At 45.0% G+C, this 19,585-nt stretch overlaps 1 protein-coding gene across 1 annotated transcript in view; it reads right to left on the bottom strand.

Annotated features, from left to right (window-relative positions):
* Positions 1-19,288, bottom strand: part of TRABD2B (TraB domain containing 2B) — a 295,484-nt gene extending 276,196 nt beyond the window's left edge. The window contains exons 1-2 of the mRNA XM_037404866.1: positions 18,984-19,288; positions 17,930-18,490 (exon numbers count right to left, since the gene is read on the bottom strand). Coding sequence (XP_037260763.1) covers positions 17,930-18,490; positions 18,984-19,091 — 669 coding nt within the window. The 5' untranslated portion in view covers positions 19,092-19,288. The remainder of the gene's footprint in view (positions 1-17,929; positions 18,491-18,983) is intronic.
* Positions 19,289-19,585: the final 297 nt, after the last annotated feature.

The raw sequence follows: 19,585 nt of genomic DNA, 5'->3' as shown, positions 1-19,585 counted from the left end.
TTTTACTGACTGAAAACCTTACTGCACTTACCTGACTGCTCAAATAAAACTATGCATAACTGAACCAGAATGGTGAACAGACACAGAAATTGCTTTAAAACCAAGCAGCAAAGACAAACAAGCATTGCAAGCAGAAGGCTAATTTTTTTTACTCAAAAGCTGAACTAGGCACCTAATCTCCTTAGTGACAGAAAGAAGACACTTCTTGGGAGCAAAGGAAAAGATGAGGGCCTGAAAGTCCAAACCATGAACACCTCTTCAATCTGTCTCTTCAAATGAAAGGATAAGTTGGTTGTCTGTGGTCAAAGGGTAAAGGCAACAGATCTCGGTCATCTGAGCTACAAAGAACAAAGCTCTGGAGCTGCAAGCGATGCAAGACCTGTATTTATACCACAGCCTATGTGGCTTCCATGTATGTGACTGTTATTTCTGAAGTGAACTTCAAGCTAAGCCGACCTACAAGAGACCTCCTTCATGAAATGTCGAAGTGAAACTGCTATGTCCTAACCCCCATTCTGATCCAAAACTACTTCAGGAACAATGACTGTTCACAGCACGACACAATTAAATGTGAGCAGAGATCTGACCTGCTGGAAATCAGGTGAAAATACATATTAAGTCTCCTACAGGCATGAACAACTCGTAAACTGTAAAGCACTGTAACTTACCTGATGTCTGTAAAGAACATGTTCTATAGAGGTAAAGCCACCCTATCTCAAACAACCTGCTAGTTAGGCATCCTGGAGTTGTGTTAGAGAGCTCTCCCATCAAGAGAGCACCAGAAGACTTACCCCTCCATTAACATATTCATCCAAAGCTGCTACAAGACTTCCAGCTCTGTTACTTTCCACAGTTCAGCAGGGAACAACAACTGTATCTCAAGAAAAAAGTTACAAATTCAGTGTTTTCTACCTTTAATGTGTTTTTAAGAACTGACAGCACAAAAATGTCTATTTCGGTCAGTCACCAGCCTGTTTTCCTGAAGAGACTCCTAGATTTTTCTAACTTCACTTTAAATTTGAAATAGAGACATTTCAAGGAACTTTTTTTTTCCCTCAAATACAGATAATTACATGAGTACTGTTTCTGTTTAAAAAAAGCATTTTCCAAAAATAAATGGCTCTAATATCTTGCCCATCTTGCATGCAGAGAACTGAAACACAAAGGGCCACGTCAGGATTGTATCTGAGGCCCCAGACAAGTCCTGCCTCCCGCTAATACAGCTCGCCTGCAAGCACAGCCCTTGATAAGCTTGGAGTAGTTCATGTAGAGCTCCTGGGCTGGGCCCCAGGTGGCCTAGCATGCTTCATGGATCATGCGAGGTACATCCTACATATGGAGAATAAGCAGAGGAAGAAATAGTGATGGGCTACTGCTCTTTCAGAGCCTCACATACCCACCAAGTCTTTGGCTCATTCCACAACATTTTTAGACATGTCAAGTTTTTCCTGGACTCTGCATACCGTTCCTGATTACCCAATTCTGCAGGCCACATCCAGCTGCTGCTGTAGCAGCTTTGCAGCTAGCCTACTGCACACTGGGCAGAGCAGCCACAGAGGGTGACAGGAATCTGGCATAACTGTCCCTGTTTTCCATTCCCTCTGCCTTGCAGCACTGTCCACTGCATCCCACTCCTAAACCTTGGGCTGTCACAAGAGTCCTCGCCTTGAGCTTGCAGCTCTCCACTGCAGCAGATTCCAGTCTCAATGGTCCTAGATTGAGCGGAGTCACTGCTGGATGAGTAGCTACCAGCACTGTGTAAGGCACAGGTAAGAGGCCAGGAGGGAACCACAGAGCCCTAGCAGGGCTCATTGGCCACACCAAACACTAACCTCCCTGTAGTGCTGAAGGATCCAAAGAAAGGGCTAAATTTTGATGCAAAGAACTTTTATTTACAGCAATAAGGGACTGCTGTGGCTTTACGTTGTCTAGAACTAGCCTGGTCTCATTTTTCAGGGTTGGAAATGGCTTATACATGTTTACATTTTTATTAAGAACTCTCACTCTGTCTCTAAATTAGGGTTCAAATCTGATAATGGCCAACTCAGGATATTAAAAAGTAACAACAGGTAAAACACATCACTGCTGGTTAATTCATTACAGCCTGGGGCCTCAACTAAGTGTGAATCAATGGCACCTCTTGCATTTGAACAACCTGAGGTAACCCAAAGTAGCCTAAAACACCTCATTCACTTTGATTCTCTGTGTCTTACACTTGGACAACCCTTTCCTCTCCATAGACTCCTCATAAAGTGCCATGACTTACACTACAAATGCAGAAGGCAGATGGGGGTCAACATCGCTCTCTCCTTACAAACTAGAGGTCCTGTTTAGGGATGCTTGCCGAACTGGTGGATGAACCCCACCAACCCTGAGGCAGATGAGCTCTCATGAAGAGCAGGAGACCTAGACAAACATGACCAAGGACATACTCTTCCATTGATCCCAAATGTGGCTGGGAATTCAAAGGACTTCAAACAAGGGGAAAGGGAGGTTTGCTGAAATAAAAACAGTATTTTTACTGTTTTGATAAGCACGATGGATGATAAAAGGTCTTGGAAGGCATTTACTCTATTTCACACTGGAGTGCTGCTAAAGCCAGCATGGCAAGAGACTATAACCCTGTAAACATATGTTGTGTGTTAGATTCTGATCTGGCAGCTTGCCTTAATTTTGTTTTTTTAAGGCTCCAGCAAGTTCCAAATACACTTCCACGTTTGTGTTCCAGCAAATGAGCAAAAGGCAGAATGCTTGAGCGACGGGGACCCTGGAATGCACTGGACTATAAATTAGCCAAAAAAAAAAAAAAAGCCTCCATTAGTGTTGGCACATCAGGCAGAGGATGACAAAAATATCAGCAAATGCTTTTTTCCGTCCCTTTCTCCCATTTTTTTTTCTTTTTTCCAGCATGCCTTTCACCGCTGCTGAGAACTGTAACAATTTTAGCCTCCTCTATTTTAGCTATCAACACGGACAGAGGTGACAAGAGAACACCTTTCTAAACAATTTTGTTACTCCCAACTCCCCATCAAAAAAGCACCCCACCGAGCATCTCTCAATAGCAATTAGTCCGGGTCCCTGTAGGCGCAGACGAAGAAATTCTTTTGAGAGGCGTTTTAGACTGGTCAGGATTGAGAGTTCCAGCTCATATAAACAAATACTGTTACAAGAGGCAAAGCCGATATGGATTTATGCAAGGAATGTATAGACTGAATAAGCAATTTGATAATTAATGGGGTTGACAGGCACTTTCTAATAGTACACAAGTATGTGCAGACTGAATGGTTTCATATACATGCTGAACCAAAGACAGTATTAATTTTTAACCCATTTTATACCTAATCACCCAGATGAAGGACACACACTCATTTTTTTCATCCTGGGTATTAACCTCTTGACCTCCCAAAGGCTGATTATTGGGAAATAAATCCTTTGTGCTTACTACTATTGCAGACAACGAACCCACAGACATCTTGTACAGGATAATTTTTTCCTTAAAGATAGTCTGAAGAATAAACTTTTGATTACTTTCTAGGCATTAATTATTTATTTTATGTTGCACAGCTTAAATGCAGCAGATCTGCTCTTAACAAAGAACTGAGAGCTTATTTGCATGAGTTTGGGGAATTTCTGAAGAGACCCTTTTGGCTAATACAGAGTTTCTTTTATTATAGGCTTCCAAGCAAGCCAAATCACAGCTCCTACAAGCCCAGCTGCAGAAACTAAAGATGCTTAGTAAGGTCTTGAGCAAAGAACTGTCCCACCTGGCAGGAGATGATGATAATTCATTGTGCATGGAAGGTGCCGTGACATTTTGAACTACATGGGAAGAAAGGAGTAGTAGTGTAACTGCTCCCATTGAGGAACGAGATACTCAATGTTTTTCAGTCTGGAGCATGTGGAGAGATGAAGTCTCGATATGCTTCACAACTTCACCCCTCTTATGATCAGGAAGCAGACATCTAACACAATTGTTTTATGGCCTCAAACCCTAGACAATATTAAAATATTCTATTGCCCCCACAGTAACCACCTATGGAAACAAGATGTGGCCAGCCTTTCCTTACCCATACCCACGCCCTCTCCTTCAGCGAGGAAATCAAAAGCCAGACAAGCTGCCCACTTTCTAGGGCCTATGTCCTCCATAAAAGCATTGAAAGAACAAAAGGGGCTACATGGAAGCACGTTGTCTCCAGATATATTCAAGCTATAGGTAACTGCAAAATACCTATTGAATGACCTCAGTTCTCCAGCAAGAGGTAGATGAACAGCCATATGTGGTTAAATTTGAGGTGTTTCAGGCCCATTATTCTGTCCAGCCAACAGCCAAAAGCAGATGCCTAGCGAAGAATACATTTAATATATACCCCTATTAAAAGCCTTGTTGATGGGGCACAATTCTGCCGACCTGTTGGGAACTCAGCAGCAGGTCAAATTGCTACGACTAATCGAACATGAAATAATACACTGCTGTGTGCTAACTGCCCTCAACCCCAACCCCAACCCCAGCCGCAGTGGCCTTTGAAGAAAGGTGCAATGCCTTCTGCATGGATGTACATGCCGAAAAAAGTCTTTTAAAACATGTGAGAACGAAAGCTGTCATCAAAATGTACTGAGCAATTAAGGTTGAAGGTTGAACTATCATTCCTTCATGCCCTCCCATTCCCCTCCCCTCCAGGGTGGGAAGAAGGGGGAGGATTATTCATTTGTATTCAAGCACTTCATTAATGTTTATAAGAGAATCCAAACACACAAGAAAAACAGGGACGAAACACTTGCGCCAGACGTGTGATGCGATAAATGTCACTGGAGCAAATATTTAGATCTGTTTACAGAGAGGCCTATTAAGTCCTTTTTGAAAAGCTGTGCAGTGTTGTGGCTTGGTCTCTGCCTAGCAGCTCCAGCGTAAACAAACGGAAGATGGCTAAGTCTCTCTCTCTCATTTTGTTATGACATCTGGAAACCTACAGAGGTTGGGAGAAGCCAACTGGCTGCCCTACTGCAATGTCTAGCAACAGGGTCTGCCTGTTGAATGATGGCAGGACAAGGGGAGTAGAACTGCTGAGTTCTCCAGCCTGTACCAAAATCAGTGGATTTTCAATACAGTAATCCCTCAACAAACATTGTGGCAACACAAAAGCCTTTGGTTCACTGCTAATGAAGCAAGTCTATGCTCTCTGCCATTTTTAAAGATCATTTGGGTTTGAGAATCAGGGACTAAAATAGGGTGCAAAGGTGGGTGGAGCTGCACTATTTGCCAAGGGATAGAGATGTGTCCCATAACACCTTGCCTGAAGAACTGTAGGTTCTGGAGTTTGCGGTCAGCCTAGACTTCTGTAGATGTCCCCTTCACATCACCGTATCATTGACTTTAGTCCCTCCACATACAAATATTTCTTTTTCAATGAGAATCAAATAAGTTGGAGAGATGATAAATTTACAGATGGATAAATCACAGTCTTAGCCCCAGATGTAATAAAATATTAGGAATATTTCAGCTTCTGAAGTCATGCCTCAATTTCCAACATGTTTTGTAAGGCCTACAGATACAACATTGTTCTATATGACATGTTAAGGACCAGTGTTCCTTATTCAGATGCCCAGCTTGCTTCCTTTCTGTTGGGAAGGAACGGTGCTCAGACCACACAGACGTACAGACTCTGTATAGTGATTCTAGCAGTGCTGGCTGAACCAGGAAAGGGAAAGCTGAATCAAAACACTTTCCAGTGTGAAATTCTCCTTCTGACTTAGTGACTTTAGTTTACTTTGTTCATGGCATCAAGAATTCAACGTGAAACCACAAGTAACTCCACTCAGTCTACTTTTAAGCTTATCAAAATCACAAACAAATTAGAAGGATATTGACTAACTTTTTTTTTCCTCCTAATTCTCTTAATCAAGTACTTGGCTACACAAAACTTCCTTTCTATATAAAGCAATGGGAAAGACACCTTGCCCAATTTTGAGGACCACAGAGTACAGTTCTGGGTTCCAGATTCAAGCACTGCATACTTGTTTAATTTGTTTTAATGGGAACTACACTGAGCTTTTTACTCCAGAGAACGGAAGAATGGGTGCCAAGTTTCTTGGGATTCTCCCATTTTCAAAGCTATACTCTCAGCTCTGAGCAATCTCAGCAAAACACACCCCTTCCTTCCCTGACTGATAGAGATGAGGGATTACTAGATGTGATAGTTGCTGAGCTTGTTATTCTCTTAAAAAATTTAAGAAGGCTCTGATACTTTGGTGTGTTGGAAGAACAGGAAAATGCATGTGACCACCCAATCCAACAGTAAACAGTAAATAAACACTGGTTGTCCCTACTGTATAACAGGGATCAATCTTTTCAGACTTAAACTTCCCAGAGGAAAATTTTATCTGGCTGACTCTTCCTTTTTAATTAGTCATTCTGACTAATTCTTGCAGAAAATGCATGACAGCTTAGTGGCTTTGTTTCAAACTGTGGTCCCTTGCATGATGCTACATTCAGCTGTACTCCCTGCTCTGTGTGTGTTTTACTACCCTTAATATACCAGACTCATTAGGAGTGCCAGGCCTTGAAACCTTGTCAGTAGCATGCCAAACATCCACAGGAAAGAGAGTGGAATCCCTTCCCCTATTTTTGTTTTGCTACCTCCCGCTCCTCCGCTTTAGAGCTAACCCTTGGGGTTATTTATATTGCATGACCTTGAGATAAATGGCATTTGGCAGGCTGCCGGATGACTTTGTGTTTCAAATCAAACGTTCTCATTTTCTCCCACTAACAATGGAAATAATCCCTGAATGCCTTTTTGGGGGTATTTCTTCTCATCTCGCTGCCTGCCGTGGAGTTCTTTGGTAACTGCGTCAGGGCTGGTGAACTTTAGCTTGACTTTCTTGTTAGATGCAAGTACCAAGTGGTGTCTGTGGTTTTCTTCTGTGGTTTGGTGTGTGTGTGTGTTTTCTCTTTGTCCCAGAGCGTCTGCAACGCTGGTATTAGAGCTACAATTGTTCTATATAAAGCAAAGATCCCTTGAATGATCTGCCAAAGGCTTTATCTCTGAACAATCTCTGTCTGTACTTGCTTTGCCGTTAACCAGTTTTGACTCCACTCCGTAATGGCTGGAGTTGCTTTGCCTTAACTGATATATATCAAAGAGAACTGCTAAAATTAACTACTCATGAACTGTGTCCAGGATGTTAGATTAACTCATCTAGAATCCTTCAGAGAACAAGCTGATTTACGATGTGTTATGACATTGTTACTTGATGTGTTGCACAACAACTCAATTTTAAAAAATGAAGAGTGCTCCATTAATAAGAGATAAATCTTTCCAGTGTAATTCAAATGAATCTGCAACAGCTTTAGAGAAAGCATGATAAGGGATCTTGTGTGGGTTTTGGTGATTGTGTTTTGCATTCCTACGGATATCTTCCACTAGGATCTCTTTGTCAGTAATGACAAAATCCATCCAAAATATGCCAAAATGTGACACCTTCTGGGAAATTATAGCTCTCTGTACTTCACAAAAGGGTATTACTACAATTGATTCTCCACAACTAATACTTTCACATTTTAGAATGTACACCAAGTGTACAAACTATGGTTTTTTTCAACTTCAGAGCCATAATTTGCTTAAGTCTCTACATGGTACATCCCTGACAAGCTTTTGTAGTCATAGTTAACACACAGCAAGTGCTCAAAGCAGCCAGTTTCCTCCTCAGAAAAAAACCCCACACCTTTATACATTAAGATATAAATAGAGTATTTCTTTAAAGCAAGCACTATTCCATTACTGGAACATGAACCAGTGTAAATGCTGACCTTAAATTATGAAGTTTCTAGAGCGTGTTCCAGACGGCTACATGCTAAAGGCTCAGGTCTCTCTGGATAACCAGTTTCAACAAAAATGCCTTTGAAAATGAGCTTGAATTGTATACTGTACAGTATGTCTCATTTCACAGCCAAGGCACTTGAGTTAATAAAGAAAATCCTCCCTGGCCTCACACAATTAGCTGGGTAAAAGGCCAGTCAATGCAAGTCTGCATACAGTGACAAGCCAATCCATAAAGTCGAATGGTGTTTTGTGCCTGCGAACGCCTTCTGCCTTGACCCTCTGAACCTCACCTCGTCACCAAAGGACCTGATTGTTTCAGGGTGGTATGACCTGCTATCATGGTCTGATGCTCACACCAGGGAGAAAATACCCCCCTGGTATTCTGCAAGTGGGAAGGGAAATACTGAAGGATCTGAACTTCAGTTTGCTTGTAACTGTCTACCAATAGAGCATCCCAGCTGTTTGAAGGCCACGCCATATTAGAATTGTTTTGGTCATATCCTGGTACTAAAAACTTCACTTTGTTCAATTCTATACCTTAATGAGTTATCTTCTTCAGCCAGCAAATAATAAGCTTTTTTGAGAATGTTCTCAAAATGTTTTCATGCATTAATCAGAATGTTTTCATGCATTAATCAGGAAAGAAAGTCATGAAAAAGAAGGGCTTGCTGTGTAGTTAACTCTTATAAACACAGTCCTTTAGCATACTTGCATCTCTCTTGCTCCTGTGATATCCCAAAAATAATTACTTTAACTTGAAAGAAAACTACAAGTTAGCATCCCAGTTGGCTCCCAGTATGTCACGACCAGCTCTTCGGATGGTGTAAGGCTTAGCTCCTTCACAACTAATAGTGCTATGATAATTCTACCAGTGTTTTAGAATCAATGGGACACACCAGGACATGTCCCATCACACTTCACTGCTGGAGTAACATTAATCTCCATGATCATTCGTAAAACTGTAAATCAATCACATGCCAGAAATACAAACTCCTTCAAAAAGTTGGGCATGTTTCTCAAATCACCCTTTTGCCCTCTCCCCCTCTGCTGACTCTGCAAACTCCAATACTGTGATCATTTTGTCTCACATTTAAATAAATATTCCCCATCACTATTATGTTGTCACCTGTAATAGGAAAAGTCTGCAAGAAATCAAAGGAAAGCAAAATTTGTGCAGTGGCAGAAAGTGTACAGAGAATAATCAGTCTTCATTGTGATTGTTAACAAAAGTAAGGGAGCCTAATGGAGACCTTGGATTTAATACGGTCTCTAAAATATTGAGGGGATACTTTCAAGACATAGAATCTTCTACTTTAAAGAAATATTTTCCCTGTGTTCCTTTTAAGTTGACGTTTATTAAAATGGAAAGAGGTTTGAAAAGAACTTGTGGATTTGTTTCCTTTTTCTCATTCCTTGGCTCACGAAAGGAGCCTGACAAATACTGCTCTGCTCTGTGAAGGCAGTTTCTTCTCTGTTTTATGTACTGGGGATATCTGTGTCTCCAACAGGTGCCCCAATACGAGAGTTAGCGTAGAAGAAGCAAGTTTGATGCAATCGGGGGAAAACATAAAGCATTTAGTGTTATTCCTTTGATTGCACTGTTACAGCTAACACGTTGGACATGACTGAATTGCTAGCTGTCCTCCATGCCCATCTCAATGATCTCTGTGATTTTGCAGGGACACCCAAGCATGAAAAAACCTCTGGACTGGAATTAATTTGAAAGGTTTTGTAACTTCCACGTTAACTGAGCCTAGGAAAAGGAGAAATCAGAACGCTTTCTTTTTCTTTTTTTACAACCCTGTATTTATTTGCCAACAGGAGTTTCTGGGAATGGTTCAATATTATCCCTGGTTTCAAGGGACACTCTGGAATGAGTACAACACATAGGATTTGATTCATACCAATACTCTTTCACATCTAACATTGCTATCCACTGGCATGGGCTACAATCCTCATTTTGAAGAAGTCAGTAATAAAACTCCCTTTTGACATCTGCAAGACTCTTCAACCCTCAATGCTGTTGCAGTGCTTGGACAGAGGTGATCAGCAGTGGTCCGCTGATAATAAATCTAATTACGGTATTTCAGGGACGATGATTTCTTCAGGCATAACTGGCCTATGGGAGTCTATGTATGATGAGAAATGGGGTGTCTAGGCCTATGTTAAATGACCCTCAGAGTGGAAAATCTAGGGTCTTTGATCTCATTCAAACCAAAAATACTTTTGCTAATGAGCCTCCTCCAGTCATAAAACATCCATCCCAAAATGCTGAACACATGGTTTTAATTCACAGTTTTTAGCAACTTTCATTTATATTGTGCTAGAAGTCCTGAAATGACTTGCAGCAGAAGCTCTAAAACTTGGAAACCCAAATGGTAAAGACTGCTGTTGGAATAACTTGTGATAAAAGCAGCAGTTATCTGTGCTAATTCCTGCCTGAGCTTCCACACAGGTGTTAACCATGTCATTTCTAATTCTCTGTGCATTTACATGACAGCTAGATCCAATAAACAATTAACAATAACACAAGGCAGCTGTATTGTTCTCTTGAATACCCCAAAAAGCAAATCCATGGAGATGGATGAGGTACCATAACTCCTAGTTGTTGTGATGGACATAACCAGTCACGCATTTTAGTTGCACGTCTGTTCCCACTCTGCAGAGAGTTGTCCCAGTTTCGACTGAGGTAAGAGTTAATTTTCTTCCTAGTAGCTGGTACGGTGCTGTGTTTTGGATTTAGTAGGAGAATAATGTTGATAACACAGTGATGGTTTAGTTGTTGCTAAGTAGCGCTTACTCTAAGTCAAGAACTTTTCAGTTTGCCACGCTCTGCCAGTGAGCAGGTGCACAAGAAATTGGGAGGAGACACAGCCAGGACAGCTGACCCGAAGTAGCCAAAGGGATATCCCATACCATAGAACGTCACGCTGAGTACATAAACGGGGGGGAGTTGGCCGGGAGAGCCCGACCACTGCTCGGGGACTGCCTGGGCATCAGTCAGTGGGTGGTGAGCAATTGTATTGCACACTACTTATTTTTCTTTTGGATTTATTCTTCTCTTCTTCCTTTTCATTAGTATTACTATTATATTATTTTGCTTTATTTCAATTATTAAACTGTTCTTATCTCAGAGCATGGCTTTTACCTTTTCCCAATTCTCCTCGCCATCCCACTGGGGTAGGGAGAGAGCGGGCAGGGGGAGGGAGCAACTGGCTGCATAGTACTTAGTTGCTGGCTGGGGTTAAACCATTACAGAGTATAGCCTTGTTCCAATTCCAGTCCAAGAACTGAGATGTTAAGTTCAAACACTGATATCTGCAGTTTTAAGCTCTACAGGCACCAGTTTAACTTCTGGTGTCTCAAGCAAGCTGGAAACCGTAATGCTTTATGGGTTACAGAAAGAGTATTAAATTCACAAATTGTTGCAATGTTCAGAAAAATGCCTTAGTGACTGCAATCTATAAATAATTCAATAGGTTCAGAAAGATACTGAGGTTTTGTGATCAACCCACAGTGATTTCTGTGGATTTTAAGTCTAGTAATATCTAGGACCTGAATTGCTTGTCAGCTTGAAAGAGGGATTTGGGAAAGTGTGTGGACACGAGGCAGATACATTACCCTGCAAATCAGGACTCTTCTAACACTGACTCTTGAAACTTAAAAATACTAAGTTCGCAAAACACTGGCCATTGCTGAAAAACTCCATTTTTGTGCTATCCTAAACACTGTGGTCTGAGGAAGTCATTTTACAGTCCCTCATCCAAGTGTGCAGGGAACCCCTCTAACAGGACCAAAAGATGAAAGAAATCACAACAATCTCACGTGGCTCAAGCAGTAACTCTGTGATTTCTTCTGCCTTTTACCTGCCTCATCAACTCCTAATGACAGGTAAGAGATTAATAAGGGTTTGCAGTGTAAAGCCTAGCACAGGGGAAACCTGTTATTTTACAGTATGTCCCTCTGAAGTTCCCAAATAGGGTTTGCCAGGAGCCCTGCCACCAATCTCCATCTCCGCAGGAGTGCAAGGTGAATGAGTGCCCTTGCTTAAGATCATTCCTGGCCTTTTCAGTACAGGAACCTCTGACTAGCCTGAATGATGTGGGCTGGCTTTATAATGTGGATTGCTACTCACTAGGGAGCTGAGGGGAGGCTGTTAAAGACTTTCTGAGGACTGTAGGTTGCACTATACTTGAAGTTGAGGTTTTTAAGGTCAATGGTTCGTTCTGTTTATAAGCAAAGCACTCTGGGCCCGGGGCAGGATCCTGACTGCTGTTGCAACAGCACCAGAAACTGACAGCAGACAACAGAGAGAAAATAATCGCTGTGGAAGTATTATTTACTAATGGGGTGGCAGGGTGGATTTTGCACTTACTAGGTGAGCAGCTCAGAGGTGACAAACTGCTCCAAGGGAGATCTCACAGGGATTTGAAAGCAGCATTAGTGCCTAAGTACAGGGATGAATTTGGATCATCTGCCCCTCTTCTGATCCCCTTCCCCAGAGTCAGGGAGTGGATCTGCTCCGAGCAAAGTGCGTGCCTGGGTGCTCCCCATGCCTCTCGTGCCACAGCAGTACCAGGGCTCCCTGCCACCAGGACCAGGCATCGGCCAGAGCCAAAGAGACCACACTCCGACCTCAACTCACCTCTCACCATGCACACAGGGAAAAATGGTACAGTGTTCGGCTGCCTCAAATACACTAGGGACTCCTTAAGTGCCAGGCTTACCTGCCAGTTTTCTGGGGATCTGTTCCTTTCAAAGCCCACCTTATCAAGATGCAATTCCTGCCTAAACCCGATCACAAGCAGCACCCATAATTTTGCAAACAAATCAACCATCAGAATCCTCTTCAGATCTGCTCGTGGGAGGCAGGTACACCTGTCCTGGGCTCAGATCTTACAAAGGGAAGTGTGAAAGATCAGAGGGAAAGGAAGGGCTCATATCTAACCTGTTCTACAAACACTTCTTGCAGTTATATACACAATAAATACAATAGATGAATTGCCAGCTGCCCCTCAAGCCATCATTAACTGACCGACTTTTTTCTTAATAGGCATCAAATGCCAGGGTGGGCCTTTCAAGGGGGCTGTAGTGAAGAAGCACACAGTAACTGGCTGTAAAAAGCAACACGTACAGTTACAGCTATAAAACGTCAGCTGCTGATCCTTTCAGGTGTTACTGTGACTACTGTAGTTTTAATACCTGCATAGTTTCACCCTCAACAGTTCCCCTGGTAAAGATGTAAAGCCACTCCACTAGTATTCAAAAGGAGTTTAAATGGAAAGATTTCTGTTTCTGCTGTATGAATTTCTACCCCAAGGTTAACTTTAATAGGGGAAATTTTTACCCGGGGGGGGTGTGGGGGAGTGAAGGGCGCAACAGTTCAATTCAATTCAAGTGAGCAAGCTGAGAAGTACATACACTATGCATAATCAAACCTTTTAACAGCATTTCTTTCAACAATATTCAGCAATCAAAACAGATGATACTAAGCTATTTTTGATGACTCTTGCCCTTTTCACAAAGACTAAAATTTTTTAAAAGCAAAAAGGTGCTACTTCTGTTAGGCAAAAAGCACTTTTCTTAAAAAAAAAAGATTATTTAAAAAAAAAAATCAGTAATACCCCCTCAATAAACTACACAGACGGTCACAAAGTCAACTAGCTCTGAAACTGAGCCCTTTAATCCGGGTCAGAAAACTTTGAGCCTGGATCTCTCATTAGTATAAACTGGCAAATTTCCCTTGAAGTCAGTTGCAGTGGTCAGCTCTGAGAATCCCAGCTTTGCGATCACAGAAATGTTTCATTTTTACAGGGGACAGGGGAGATGGAGTAGCACATCCAGGCCACAGCCCCGTCTATATATTACTGCATCGTGCTGCTTTGCCACTGAAGGTCCAGCTTCAAGGCTGCAGATCTGTCAGCGACCAAACATGATGGACCACCCATTGGCCTTTTATTAACCAGCACTTGTTCCCCCCTCTAATCCCATCACTAGAGTAATCAAAGCTGCCATGTCCCAGGGTCTGATGGAACAGCAGGACCTGGGAAATGAAGGCTGATTTTGTTAACAAAGTCATTCCTGCCCCTTGAATGCTGTCTCATTGGTAGAAAGCATGGAGACGAGGTTTATTTGTGCAGAGAATGAGGCGGCAAAGAAATGAAAGGGGAAGAATGGTGAAGTGTGAAGTTTAATCTGGCACGGTCTAAAGTTTCTTTCTTTGAGGCCGTCTCTGATCCAATCAACACCGGTTTGATATTTAACATCTCCCCCTGCAGTTGGAAATGATACAGGCTGGAGAAGACCGGAGTCAGGGCTTTGCAAGCCCTGAGCAGCAGAAGGAGAGAAAAGGGGCTGCCAGGGGCTCCCCTCCGGCCCCAGAGCTTCCCCCACCAACAGGCCGGGATGGGGTCAGGCCCTGACACAAAATTCCCCTCGGGAACCTTGGGATTCAGGGCATCTGGCGCGAGCCGAATGCACATCCTCCCTGAAGAGAGCAAGCTCTGGGCGGGATGAGAAAGGGATTTTATTTCTACCTTGGAGGAAGGGATATCAACACTGTCTCGGTCTGGGGACCCTGCTGAGCAACAGGATCAAACACAAGCGAGGGCGACCATCCGCCTCCCCAGGGCAGAGCGGTTTGGGTAGAGCAGCCAGACCCTCCCCTTGTTGACCCTAGGGGCGTTCGGTGGGGATGCGATGCTGCCCGCGGGCACCCACCCCGGGGCGAGCAGGGGGCCCAGCACAGCCCACGGCGAGCAGGGCGGACGCAGACAGACCCAGCACCTGTAGGAGTCACCGTCACCGTCCTTACTCCAGCGACAGCGTATGTCAGCCTGGGGAGAGCTTTCCACCACACGAGGGTCCCAAGGAGGAGGGAAAGCTGGACCCTCTCCCAAGCCGGCCCTCGGATGAGTCCTCAGGGCCTGGCGTAGCACCGGCCGCAGTGGCCCTGCCGGGACCCCAAGAAGAGGTGGCCCTGAACGCCGTCTGCCCCCACCAGCTCTCCTCAGTCCTGGCCCATTTGATTTTGCACTTTTCTGGCCACCTGTAAACGAACATCCGGGCTGTAAGACAGAAAAGCTGTCTGCTTCCTCCTCTTTGCACGCCTCCCAGCTCTCTGTCCTGCCCTCAAGTGAAAACCCTGGCACTCGGTGTACCAAGCAGTGGTGAGATTTCAACCTGACCCAAAGCTGATCTGAACCACCCTGCTGCCAGGCTCCCCAGCCAGCCTTTTGCTGCCACTCAGACAACTTGCCACCAGCTGTACAACACCATACCCGAGGGCCCGGACTTTGTGCGACCAGCAGCTGCCGGAGTCCCAGGGCAGTGAGGATGCTCCCTCCAGCATCCAGGCAGCGGGACAGCAGGGTGACCGGCGCGGTGCCAGCCTGGGAAAGCAGCATGAAGCACTGAGCAGAGATTTCAGGGGGAGCAGAGCATCAAACTACAAAGTTTTGGGGTTTACAATAGAAAACAATGCGCCCTGCTCTACCTGCATGAGCTGGCTCTCCAGGAAGCGGCTAATTATATGAGCCACCTTAATCTTTTCATCCGGCTAAGACAATCAACATTTCAAAGCCACACACAGAACGTTTCAAAGATCGTTCCTGGTCAAAAATGCAAGTGTATCCGCTTTCTTTCAGAGCAGATCAAAACCAAGTACCACACCGGGACAACTCCTAGATTTCCTTCTCCTCATGGTATCAGATTAACAGATTTGGTGCATGTAGTCAGATTAAATATTTGCAGTAGCACAAAGCTGCCTTTGAGGGGAAGGAGTTTAAAAAAAAAAAAAAAAGCTTTTTTTTTTTTCTTTTTTAATTTGCTTAGGGCAAAAATACTGGACTTTGGGGGACGTGGGAAACAAAAGCATTGACATGATTCAGCAAGGCACGGTTTTAAAACCTGGATTCTGAATGCAGAAATTATGTGCAGTATTCCTGTAACAGTAATGCTGAAAACAGGTAAAAACTGCTGATGCCCTTAGCAGATTTGGGATTGTAATTTATCACAGATGTTCTCATCAAACTATGCAAACACCTTACAAGGCAAAAGCTGCTCAATTTCTGATTTCCATTTGAGTGTGTTTTAATTACGTGTTGCTTAAAGAAGGCTCCAAGACCTGAAATTGGGAGGTGAAACCTGGCCATAGTAATCCACTCCACTAAATTAGCACAGCAATACATGGAGCAGTGGGACTGCCAGACGGTGTGATAACATTACAAATTACTATTGTTAAACAACTAGCCAGGTGTCAGGATGCATGAAATCTAGAGGAAGCAAGAAAATAAATATCTGGTTTGTTTTGTTTAATTTTGTCTCATGTTGTTCTGGTGGCCTTGTTCCCAGAACAAGCTTCAATCTAGGAAAAATCCTCCTGAACACTGATCTGTTTTCAGCAGCAATGTCAATTCTCTGTAATAATTAAAATGTAATGTTATTTTTTTAATCAGCACAAACGTTTTGCATAAATGATTGTCCTTTACTTGCCAATAACAGTAATATCTTTGCTGTTCTTTTTTAGATTACTATTGTAGGAAAACAAAGGGGAAATGTTTGTTTCTATTTAAAATTTAGAGAATGAGAGAAAAACAGTTATGGTAAGAGCAGCAGTGAATTTTGTACTCTGTCCCTCTTCCTCTCTCTGTTGCTTGCTTGCTCTCTCTAAAAAAGAAAAAAATGTAACATGATTCACATTTAAAAAGCTTCCAAGTGGTACATTTTTAACCAAGTGCGCTTGATTCTAACTGCCATTTTTGACCTAATACAACCAAATGCTATTGGATGTCTGGAATGGTTAATTATTTTTACCTTACATTAAAGGAGATCAACAGAGAGGATAGGCACTTAAACCTTTCAAACAGAAGAGGGTAAAACAAATTCCTTGATTTGCAGGTGTGTTAATTAATGCAAAGGTCCTGAGGGGCATTCTTTTAATTACTTTTGTTGATAAACATGAAAATCCCTCCAAAAGCGTACCCAGTCAGTCTTCTCCTCTGAAGGCTGTATGCAAAGTTAAGACTTCTAGTTGAACTGTTGGATGAACCAAATGTTAGCGAAAGCAAGACTTTTTCCCCTCAAAACAGTTCCCACAAGACTTCATGGGAGAAGGGGGTGCAGGCACTCTAAGGACATTTTAATCACCAAAGATCAGTCCTTTAATCCTTATTCCCACATCACCAAGGTTTTTTTTTTCTCAAAGTAGGACAGTAAGATAAGGCTGGAAACAGGCTGATCCAAAACTAATGACAAAAAGCAGGTTAAAAACGAAATATCATAGCAGTAACTGACACCATCTTAAATTTCCCCTGGATTATTTGTTTTCTTCCACACACATTCATTTCCTGAATTTCTAGTAAATCTGATTTCATATAAACAGTTTCACAAAGCAAAGTCAATAGCTGTGACTGTGTTCCCGATTAATCCACTGAAATGAAATAGATCGTATGGCTTACTATTTGGTTGTTTAAAGCTAAATCCACCGAAAGAATTCTGGAGTCCGGTTACACCAATAACTTTTGTTTCTTTATCTACATCCTCTTCTTTTTGCTGAACTTTACCTGTTCTAAAATTAAGAAAATCCATGCAGATTGCACACTTAATTTCGCCCAGTACAGGAGGGCAATGTAAGCCAGTTTGTTTTGACCTGGAGCGACTACTAAAAAGACAGCCGACAGTTTGCACATACTTATATCTATTTGAACAATGTCAAAAAATTTCTTTTTTCATCGTTCATGCTTCGTCCTCCTCCTGACAAGTACCACAGAGCTGCTTTACTTAAAAACAAACAAACAAAAAAACCCACTCTTCAACCAGCTCCAGGACAGGACAGGAGGTGTGGAAGTTTCCCTCACAAGTGGCAAGCCAGCAGACACACACATTCACACCCCGGACATTTGCCTCTCAAATAAATAATCCACATGATAACCACGCAGCCCTCGCTGCACAGGTGGCAGGTTTTTCGTGGGCTGCCCAGCCTGGCGCAATGGGGAATGGGCAGCCCACCCCACTGCAACAGGCTTGGGGTTCACCCGCATAAACCCACCAAAAGGCAAGGAGAACAGCCCCCACCTCCTGGCACAAGCCGCGAGGCCCAGAGGCCTCCTTACCTGGGAGAAGTTGAGCCCGTTCAGCGGGTGACACTGCTCCTCCACCCTTTCCACCGCGCCCGTCGTCTTCTTCATCCTCTCGGCCTCCTGGGCGAGGTAGAGATCGAGCACCGGCACCCCTCTGGAGCGGATGTCCGTCTCCGTCAGGGAGTTCACCATGAGCATCACCCAAACGGGCCTCTTGCGCTCCCAGTTGCCGGCGATGGCGTTGAAGAGGTAGTCAGCGTAGAGCCCTTTGCCGCGCTGGTCCGGGGTCATCCAGTGGGGCAGCATCAGCTTGATGTAGTCCAGGTGGCGCTTGAGGCGGCGGTAGAGCTCGCGGGGCAGCACGTCCTGCAGGTTCTCCCCGTGGGGCAGCATCTGGCAGCTGGCCAGCCCCGAGATGGTGTAGGGGTCCGTGAGGTCCAGCTCGAAGTAGACGCTGGAGCTGGCGTGGAAGGCGGCCTTGGAGTTGTTGGGGATGAAGTCCCACACGCGCGTGTAGGGCACGTGGATGGTGCCGAAGAGATAGGCGGGGGGGTCGCGGCGGATGGTCCAGAGGAAGGAGTTGAGCTCGCCTTGCTGCGGGGAGGATGGCGGGGGGCTGGTCAGCGGCGGGGGGGCAGCGGGGCAGCAGGCAGCCCGCGGTGGCAATGCCACCCTCGGGGGTGCCCGCGGGGAGGCAGGGGCCGGGGGCCCCGCTCCCCCGTGTCCCGCATAGGGGCTCGGAGCGCGCACGGCCCGCGGGCGCGGTGAGGCCCGCAGCGGCACCGGCCCGCCGCGACCCCCCGCTCCCCCCCCCCCGCTCCCCCGCCCGGCCGCCGCATCCCCCCGCGCCGGGCCGAGGGGCCCCTCCCGCCGGCAGCACCGACCCCTCGCGGGGCACGCGCGGGTTCGCGCCACACCTGCGGGGCCACGCGCCTGGGCCGCGAGCACACGCGCGGGAGGGGGGGTCCCTCCCCACGCGCCCCCCGCCCCCCCATCCCGCCCGCGCCCCGGCGGCTCCCGCGGAGCGCCGCGACCGGCCGCGCATCCCCAGCGGCCGCGCCCCCCGGCCCGGCCCGGCCCGGCTCACCGAGCGGGGCAGGTCGCACTGCCCCGTGTCCATCTGCTCCCGCCGGGCCGCGGCGTCGGGCAGGAACCCCCCGAAGACGAAGCAGATCAGCGTCAGGTTGAGTTGCATCCCGCTTCCTCTCGCTCTCCTCTCTCTCCTTCCCAGATGAGCCTTTTTGGATTTCTAGGATCTTTTTTTTTTTTTTCCCTCCCCCTCCTCCTGCTCTTCCCCCTTTTTTTTTTTTTCTGGGGCTTTTTTTTTTTTTTTTTTTATTCAAACAAACTTTGCCAGTCCCATCTGCATCTGACAAGTGCAGGGGGAAGGACTGGACGCCCCCTCCCTCCCATGCTCTCCCCCCTCCCGCCCTTTCCCACCCCCACCCCCTCTGGCTCCGAGCTTGTCAGAGGCGCTGGATGCTTTGGGGAGGACGGTTCTCATCGCCAGACTCCGCCATGCTTTGATTTCGCAGACCGGAGAAGCTCCCTTCCCGCCCCGCCGGTCCGGGAGGAGGTTGGGGCGGGGAGGGGGGGGGAATTGCCAGAAAAGAAAAAAGTAAAAAAAAAAAAAAAATAAATATATTTTTTTTCCTTTTTTTTTTTTTTTTTTAAATTCTGCGGCCAGGA

The sequence above is a fragment of the Falco rusticolus genome, chromosome 11, assembly GCF_015220075.1.
Source record: "Falco rusticolus isolate bFalRus1 chromosome 11, bFalRus1.pri, whole genome shotgun sequence".
Taxonomy (NCBI): Eukaryota; Metazoa; Chordata; class Aves; order Falconiformes; family Falconidae; genus Falco; species Falco rusticolus.
Note: the sequence above shows the minus strand (reverse complement) of the source record. Positions and strands in the feature narration are given on the sequence as shown.